General features: G+C 43.5%; 1 protein-coding gene across 1 annotated transcript in view; it reads right to left on the bottom strand.

Moving 5' to 3' along the window:
- The window catches only part of LOC138979030 (SH3 domain-binding glutamic acid-rich-like protein 3), a 45133-nt gene extending 35749 nt beyond the window's left edge, over positions 1–9384 (bottom strand). The window contains exon 1 of the mRNA XM_070351849.1: positions 9234–9384. Within this exon, the coding sequence (XP_070207950.1) occupies positions 9234–9275 (42 nt within the window). The 5' untranslated portion in view covers positions 9276–9384. The remainder of the gene's footprint in view (positions 1–9233) is intronic.
- Between the last annotated feature and the right edge of the window lie 573 nt (positions 9385–9957).

The following is a 9957-nucleotide window of genomic DNA, read 5'->3' on the forward strand; positions in this document are numbered from 1 at the left end:
TCACAGCTTTCGTTCAACCATTTAAAAACAACAATAATAGTAAAAGCTACAGCGCGATCAACGTTCGCCCATTTACGAACTCGCGATGAGATTCGTTTCTTCTGGTCACCAAGCCTACCGTTTACAAACGCATGCGCACTAATTGGGATTCCCCCAATTTTCTCGACCTTGACCTCAGAACTCTCGAAGCCACTACTTCGGCGTTCAATTTAGCTCGTGCATACCGAGTAGCTGGCAACTTTGCTTTCGAAGTTCCCACTTCCAATGTCAAGGGCCTCTCGCTTGACATAATTATACGACGATATCGCATCTCAAGGGTCCTTACCCATCCAAAAGAAACCTCCAGCGCATACTACAATTGCAGGACATTCCGTTTTTAAAGGCAGCTCATTGGGAAATGATCTCAGACACAATATCGAAGACGTGAAATGCGTCAATCGAGCAACTGTCGTAACTTGGCTACAATGAGACGGTCTCCTTGACCTACCTTGCACCATAGACACGGACTGTGACATTCTTGTTTAATTTAGGTGAAATGCTTAAAATAGAGTGACTCAAAAGCGACAGTTCGATCAGTTACTGACCGAAAAAAACGTGCTCGAGTCATTCGGCGAAGGTGGCGAGCTTTCAAACCAGCACGACTGAATAACTCAGAATGACTTTTTTCATCATGCCTCTTTTCTACACGAGTAACATAGTGCAGTGGTAACGGTTCCGGACTCTCGTTCATTCGCTCCGGGTTCAAGTTCCGCCAGGAGCTATATATTTTTTTTTATTAATCTTTTCCTTTTTAAGCCTCCGCAATTGCATTCCGGCTGCAAAAACCGGGTTTTGCCTCTGTGTTAATTTTATTCATTTGCAAAAGAAACCTTCCTATGCTTTGAAAAAATCATATCATGTCTTGACTTTCAACTGTACGCGCGTGTGTATAATTATGTGTGTCACTACGGTGAGTATGTGTGTGTGTGTGTGTGTGTGTGTGTGTGTGTATGTGTGTGTGTGTGTGACGTGTCACTTGTGTCATCATAGTTTCAGTGTGTGTATGAGTGTAGATTGAGAGAGAAAGTGAGAGAGAGTGAGTGTGTGGTTATTTGTTTGTGACTGTGTGCGTGCGTGTATGGGTGCGTGTGTGTGTGTATATGTGTGCGCGCGAGCGCGCGCGCGCGTGTGTGTGTGCACTGAGTGTGTGGTGTGTGTGTGTGTGTTTATGTGTGCCGTCAGTGTCACTTGTGTCATAGTGTCAGTATGTGCATGAGTGTACGTTTGTCTGTGTGTGCGTGTGTCGTAAGAGAGAGAGAGAGAGAGAGAGAGAGAGAGAGAGAGAGAGAGAGAGCGAGCTACCGACACTTCTTTGGCAATTTTGGACCAGACAGCGTCTTTATGTTTAACAGTTAGACTGTTCTGAAATTTGGACAGAATTACCGTTCTTTCGTAAAACACTTCTGTCAAGAGTACAGCAATTTCACCATCTGAAAAAGGCGCAGAACGCCCCTCCGTGTCTACTTTCTTTTTGAGCGGCACACGTGCCTTGCCATTTTCGTTGACTGCCATGTTGATAGAAACGTGCGCATGCGTATTAGTAGGGATTCCCCCAATTTCCCCGACCTTGACCTTAATACTCTCGCTGTCACTACTTTGGCGTTCAAGTCAGTTCATGCATTGTGAACAGTGTTAGAAAGTTGACTTCGGGAGTTCCCACTTCGAAAAGAGGCCTCTACTTCCAGTGTTTCTTACTTCTAGTTCATGCATACGGGCCCTGAAGGCTCCCGGTGCCTGTCCCTCCCGTCCAAGGTGTCGGCTTACCTCAAAGAAATAAAGGGGCTTGCTTTTAACTGGAAAGACCGATAATCGCTTGCAGCTGTTGTAAGATGGCACTTACAGTTTACAGAACAATGAATGGACACAAATCACAAATCGATCGGCACGATGAACTACAAACACTATAGACTGGACAAAAACAACCGAGTTTTACTCTTATTTACCAAAACGAAATGCAAGTTAAGATTCCAAGCTCTGTTCTACTTCCCTTCAACACAAAACTTACACTGGTGGCAGTTTACCCTGTCACACATGCAAAAACAAACACACACCACACAGGTTGTAAAACCTATATGTTTCGCCCTGTGCAGTCTTAGTTAAACTGTGACCAAATGAAATGTAGGTTAAAGCCGAGACGTTTTCCGTTGCAGCCGAGCGAGGGTCGCTGTTGTCCACACATATAAATGCTACAAAAAAGAAAGCATCCCGCAAATTCAGCTCTTGAGTTAGTCAGTGACTAATGGTAAAAAGATTGAATGTACATCAGGTGAACACACGCCACATACATGGGAGGAGTTCAAAGAGGTTTGAACGGAGAAGGTGTCCTCTGTTTGGGCCCCACTCATCTTTTGACAGCTAAAATAAATAGATCAATAGATCGATCAGCTAGACTGTAAAATGAGGGCCAAGTTTTCGGCAAATAAAAGAATGGGAATAAGTTAAGGTGGTCCGCCTGTCTGTCTGTCTCTCACACAGACACAGAAAAACACACACTGTCACACTGCAAACACACACACACACACACACACACACACACACACAAACACACACACCCAAACACAGACACACACACACACCCACACACACACAGACACACACACCCACACACGCACACACATAAGAAAATACCCAGAGGGACGGATTAATTTTAATGTGAGGAAGAGATGAAGAAGCACAAGTAAGTGTATAAAGTGAACCACTTTCAGTAAAACACAGATGAGTCACCCCCTTGAGAATCCTCTGTCTCTCTGTCCTGTTTGCCCGTTAATCTGCCTCTCTCCGTCTCTCTGTCCGTCTGTCTCTCACACAGACACAGAAAAACACTCAGACACGCACGCACACACACACGCGCACAACTTGAACACACACACATACACACACACACACACAGACACACGCACATACACATACACGCGCAGGAATGTACGCTCGTATGCACTCACGCCCAGGAAGCGCTCATGCAAGTTCTTTTACACTCACACAAAAGTTGTGTTGGCCTTGCTGGTTTGCTTTTGCATGTTGCAGTGTTACTCTGTACTTCAACATCTTTGTTTCCAGATGGTCCGTAAACAGACAGCCAGACAGACAGACAGACAGACTTACGAATAGACAAGACAGACAGGCAAGACACGGCATACATACCAAAATGCACGAACCAAGCGGAATTTTGATACCAACAGAATTAGCAAATGAAGATGCCACTTGCCTGAAGGTGAACAGCGTGACACTGGCTGGCAATACCCCAAGAAGAGAGAGAGAGAGAGAGAGAGAGAGAGAGAGAGAGAGAGAGAGAGAGAGAGAGAGAGAGAGAGAGAGAGAGAGAGAGAGAGAGATGTCCGTCTTGAACATCTATATAACTTAAGTATTGGCAAAATTGAACTCAAGTCGACTCCTCTCTTCTCATGCAAGCATCCTGATTCTTTATATATATGCTGTCAATTTAGGATGCAACTTGTATGCATATGACCATATATATCTACTTGTGATATGACACACTATCTTTTCCTACGAGGGGCTGACGATAAAGTGCACCGGTGCTACGAACAGAAAAATGACTCGATGAATAATGTAGAGCATAATTTTTGTTGTTTTAAAGCAAATTTCAAAAAGGCCAAATAGCTATTCAACCCCATTCCCCTATTTTCAAGCTTTAGCTGTTCATTGCTCTTATTCAAGAAAGAAAAATACAACAGGTACCCCATTCACTACCTAGCCAAACATTTAAATTCAGGCACCTGTGCATTCAAGTAGTATACACTGTGCAAAAGACCGGAAGAACTGGTCTTGCAATAGTATTACAAAATAAAGTTTCCTTTCTTGGTTTTTATATTTAGTCAAGTTTTGACTAAATATTTGAACATCGAGGGGGAATCGAAACGAGGGTCGTGGTGTATGTGCGTGTGTGTGTGTGTGTGTCTGTGTGTGTGTGTGTGTGTGTCTGTCTGTGTGTGTGTGTGTGTAGAGCGATTCAGACTAAACTACTGGACCGATCTTTATGAAATTTGACATGAGAGTTCCTGGGTATGAAATCCCCATACATTTTTTTCATTTTTTTGATAAATGTCTTTGATGACGTCATATCCGGCTTTTCGTGAAAGTTGAGGCGGCACTGTCACGCCCTCATTTTTCAAGCAAATTGGTTGAAATTTTGGTCAAGTAATCTTCGACGAAGCCCGGACTTCGGTATTGCATTTCAGCGTGGTGGCTTAAAAATTAATTAATGACTTTGGTCATTAAAAATCTGAAAATTGTAAAAAAAAATAAAAATTTATAAAACGATCCAAATTTACGTTTATCTTATTCTCCATCATTTTCTGATTCCAAAAACATATAAATATGTTATATTCGGATTAAAAACAAGCTCTGAAAATTAAATATATAAAAATTATTATCAAAATTAAATTGTCCAAATCAATTTAAAAACATTTTCATCTTATTCCTTGTCGGTTCCTGATTCCAAAAACATTATAGATATGATATGTTTGGATTAAAAACACGCTCAGAAAGTTAAAACAAAGAGAGGTACAGAAAAGCGTGCTATCCTTCTTAGCGCAACTACTACCCCGCTCTTCTTGTCAATTTCACTGCCTTTGCCATGAGCGGTGGACTGACGATGCTACGAGTATACGGTCTTGCTGAAAAATGGCATTGCGTTCAGTTTCATTCTGTGAGTTCGACAGCTACTTGACTAAATATTGTATTTTCGCCTTACGCGACTTGTTTTCTTTTTCTATTCCATTCCTTTCTTTCTTATATTTTCTTTTTCTAAAGCTTGTCTTTCAATCATGATTCATCAACAAGCGTCGGCTGTATGGCAATATTAAACAAGAAATTCCTCTGAGGTAGGAAAAACACCCCCGTCAAAGGGAAATAACCTTCTCAGTTGGTGGCAGTGACTGAGTGAGAATGGTTATTTCCCTTTGACCATGAAGATGTCCCTGTATAAGTCCTTGTATAATTTTAATCCACCAATAACTCCCTAACCGTGTGTTTGACTGGTCCCAATTTTTGTAAGGACCGTCTCAGGAATGTATAGAACCTGTTCACCAAGTTTGGTGACGATCGGTCCGTTCATTCTTGAGATCTATATGCGAACACAAACACACAAACACCCAAACAAACACCCAAACAAACACATCGAGCGAAACCTATACACACCCCTATACCGGGCAGGGGCGGATCAGTTCATTTTATGGGGGGGGGTTTCCAAAAGTATATTGTGAAGATATGGGTGTGAAGGCGCGAAGCGCCGAGCCGACGGCGCAAAGCGCCTAGCTTGCTAGGGGGGTCCGGGGGCATGCCCCCCCGGAAAATTTTGTAAAAAAGGATGCAAAATGGTGCAATCTGGTGCATTTTGAGGATGATCATTACCAGTTTCAGGCAGCAGATTTTGTCACTGATTAATACCCCAAAAAAACACCATTTAAAAAAAAAATTTTTGGCTGGGGGGGGGGTTTCCGGAAACCCCTGAAACCCCCCCCTCGTCCGCCCCTGCCGGGGGTGTAATAATAAACAATAAGGCAATCGATCGAGTCAGTGCACAGGGCCGGACCCAGGGGGGGGGGTTCCATGGGTTCCGGAACCCCCCCCCCCCCCCCTGGAAAAAGCATGTACCTTGCTTTGAGTGTTTTTTGTTTGTGTTTTTTTTAAATACATTTTGTGTGTGTCTCTAACAAATTTTATTCAATGTGAAATCCGATGAGAAAAAGATACCCCCCCCCCCCCCCCCACAATTCTGCTCTTAACCCTCAAAACAAGGCCCAGAATGCACCAGATTGCACAGATTTTAACCGTTTTTCAAAACTTTTCCGGGGGAGCATGCCCCCGGACCCCCCTAGTTCGCGCGCCTGCTTGCGCGCGCTTGTGGCTTCGCCACTTCGCTGATTTGCCCCCCCAAAAAAGGAGGAACCCCCCCCCCCTTTACAACTCATTTGGTCCGGCCCTGGTGCAGTAGGTCAAGGCTAACAAAAAAGAAGAAAGAAAACAAGTAACTTCCTGAGTTGAGCTACAGATACGGATTCCAACATTAATTTTACCTATTAAATAATGAACGCACGTGTAATAAATAGTTTTATTTCTTACATGTGTATGAATGATTTCTTACGCGCGTATGAATTATTTCTAAAGCGCGTATGAATTATTTCTTACGCGTGTATGAATTATTTCTTACACGTGAATCAATTATTTATTACACGTGTATTAAATGTGGAAGTCACGTGGACTCAAAAACTTGGACTGGGAATCCACATGAAAAACACTAGTCAGCGTCTTCACCGCTTTGCTTTGAACATCACAACTGAGATGGCGGGAGTAAACGCATTAGACATTTTGCAAACAGAGTTCAACACCGTTGTTGAAAATCAAACCCGGTGTAATATCCCGTTTTGTCCCACCCCTGAAAAGCTAAAGAGGGCCCCCGGGGGACTTTTCAGAGCTATACAGGGCCTCCGGGGGACTTTCCAGAGCTATACAGGGCCTCCGGGGGACTTTTCAAAGCTATACAGGGCCACCGGGGGACTTTTTCCGCTCTAAAAAGGTCCGCCTTTAGCGACCAAGTCTCGTTTTCGACTGGCCCCCCTACAGCAAGTTTGCCCTCGCATCCCAGATAGTCCCCCCCCCCCCCCCCCCCGCCCCCCGAAAAGACCGGCCCCCCTTTTTTTCAAAGCAATTTCGGGCTAGTTATTACATTGTATCATCACGCGGCAGATGTCCACTGAGAGATAATTGAGTCAAGAAACAATATTACATGAACTTCGACCCATAGATCTATACTCGGGGACCATGTCCATGACTTCAACCGCTTTGCAACGCCTTTGTGACGTCGGATAGTGACGTCACTTTGTTCTAAACTTAAAATTGATTCAAGATGGACGACTCGTTACCTTGTCGTGTGACCTTGACCTTTGACCGGCGACCTTGAAACTCCTTACGAATGTTGGTCTTGGCAATAGCGAGCTTTAGAAAGCACAGAAACTTAGTTCGTAGTCTTTCTTCGTGGGAAAACCCCCTGTCTACGTCATCACCTTTGCGCTTCCGGAAGGTCACGACCTCCTCATTTGCATTACGTCCGATTCTTCGTTGCGCGAACTTGCGGTATTTTCATCATTTTGACGAATCGTGATTCGTAGGTATGTTTCTGGTATTTGTTGCATGTATTGGGTCAATTGCTGTTAACGTAAGCTTGAATAAATGTTTTGACTGTATTCTCACACCATTTTGTTGTTGTGTCGATTCGCTAAAATAGGTGTACTTTGCTCTTCAAAAAGGGTGCTGTTTTGGTCTGCTTTTGCGCTCAGAATTAAAAATGGCGGACGAGTTGTTGTTTCGATTGAGATTTTCAACATAAGTTTTGCATTATTTCTAGGTTTCAGGTGACTACCCTGGGCATGGTAAAGATGTAAAATCACTTTAATGGTGTATCCTTATGAATGCGCACGAACACTATCCAATGTTTTAGCCATTGGTTTGGATGAGCACGACACACATTTCGTCTGCTTCTAAAGGTGCTACCGCCTCAGAACCGCAGGCGCGAAGAAAAGTTCGCAGGGATTTCCCGATTGCATAACCGGAAACGAAAGGGATCGCTACGAACTAAGTTTCGTTGGTCAATCTAAAGCTCGCTATTAATATGCAAGTTTCCTAAGAGTTTTGAGTCAAATTATGAAGAAATACGGATTTTACAAGACATTTCCGATTTCGGATTATTGGTGTGTGAGGCCTTGGATTATAATCCATTCTGCTCCAAAATATACTGAGGGAAGGAACATTACCACAGCTATGCTCACACAAAATTTGAAATCTTTACGTTCAAAATTACGGCCGTAGTGATGTTGAGAAGTGGGGAAAAACCCCATAAAACACCCAAAGTAAGATGTAGGACTGTGGAGCCGCAGTCAAAAAGGGGGCGGGGAGGACCTTTTCAAAGGGGAGACCATCTGGGATGCGAGGGGGGGGGGGGGGGGGGGGTAAAATTGCTCGTTCTAGAAATGGCAACCCTTCGACTTGCACAAAAAAGTATACCCTTTTCACAGATCATGAATAAGGTATATGAAAAAGCAAGGTCTTATACAGGGGAAGTCTTGAATGGTGGGGGGGGGGGGGGGGGGGGGGGTTGGGGTCTACTGTGTAACAATTCTCTGACACCCAGCGCATGCAGCTAGCTGGCTGCTCATGGTTGTCACGATCTATTTTGAACACAATCATGATTTTTTTCTTCAGAGTAGATTGTTACTGTTAGTTTGTTACAACAGGCTGAACTGATCAACATTTTGCAACAATCAATCACATCAATATATATAGCGCTTGGACATTATGTTTCAAGAGCCTAGATTACCACTGATGCAGTGACAGGAGGCTACTCGACCAGTAAAGGGAAATAATGTAATATAGAATCAATTAAGACTGACTGAGTAAAAATCATTACAATCGATAGTTACCAGTGAGAAGTTCTATTGGTACATTCTTGTTGTGCTTTTGTTGTAAAATGCCGAAGATCTGAAACGTTAATAATTACGTCAAATTGGTTCGTTTTGGTCGGGTGGGATTGTGTCGTTGATCTGTGTTGTTCCAACCCGCCGAAGTTTTTCAGTGTTTTTTTTAATTCGGTTGATTTGATGCGTTATACAATGTATCTGCTTTTTCATGACAAAGCATTAATCATTTTAAAACACAAGGATCATTATAGGCCAACAAGACTTGTATCATTTTACATTGCATTCTAAGAAAGCAGAATTCTCACTATGCGCGCGGTACGTTTCTAGAATCGCGTCGCGCAAAGTTGGAATTCCTACAATGCCGGCCATTGTTGGAATTCCAACAAAGCGCAGGTCATTTCCGGAAAAGCGCCGATGACGAGATGGGTCGCAACAGCGATAGTAGGTGTTTTTTTTGTTAACGGGGTAACAAGATGCTTTGGTACGCAGTACTTTGTGCGAAGTAGCAAAAGCCAAGGAAAACAATCGACCGCTGATGCCGTGTACGATAAGCGGCACAACATGATTAAAAGCAGAAACCATACCTCTGCTTTTATGTGTTTATCATAAACCATGCCTGGTACCAGAGACGCTGGTACCTTCTCGGATGATCAGCACAAGTCCCTAAAAACTTTCTTCCGGAAAGCCCCCTAGAGTCTCAAGATAAACGCCACAACACCTGAATACAACAAAACCGACACGACTTGAATGTTTCAATCTTACCCTTTTGTTGAAGCTGACGGAGGAAACATACACCGTGATCATAATGGAGGAAGCGGTTTGCGAGTCACTGGAGAGACAGTGCTAGATTCACAATGGGGAGAAAACTCAGGCTGTGGTGTTGTTAGTGAATGTTGCTGCTTGGCAGAACACGGTAGCATCTCAAGAACCAGACCTGGTTGTTCAGTTAACTCTGCGTCTTTCTGAGGTACCCCAAAGCAGTACACACCTTCACGCATCGGAAAAACGCAAAATGGTGACTTTATATCCCGCTTTCAAGTTTTCAGTCCCAAAAATGATCATGTTAAACTTTCTTTTTTTTTGGGGGGGGGGGGGGGGGGGGGTGGCTGGGCCCAGGGAAGTGGGTTTTGCTGAGAAGAGATGAAGATACATTGTACATTGTACATGCAAAGTTTACAAGTCAAAAGCTTTTGGCCTTGGATTACACGTTCTCAAACTGGGTAAACCGAAAGGACTGAGATAACGTTTAAAGGCTGTTATAATGTCGGAAGCATTCACGATGCATCAGGATTGGTGACGCTTTTCATGGCACGTGACGAAGACTGACTAGCTACTAGTGGTGTTTTTTTTTTATATCCATAACAACCAGCACCGACTCATGATAAACTGATAAACGGGTGATATACATGCAGTGCATATACCTATTGCTTAGCAGTGTGAGAAAGTAGAACCAGCATACGTAATATCCTCTCGTCTAGTTCCTTAT

Source organism: Littorina saxatilis, linkage group LG10 (assembly GCF_037325665.1).
Source record: "Littorina saxatilis isolate snail1 linkage group LG10, US_GU_Lsax_2.0, whole genome shotgun sequence".
NCBI lineage: Eukaryota > Metazoa > Mollusca > Gastropoda > Littorinimorpha > Littorinidae > Littorina > Littorina saxatilis.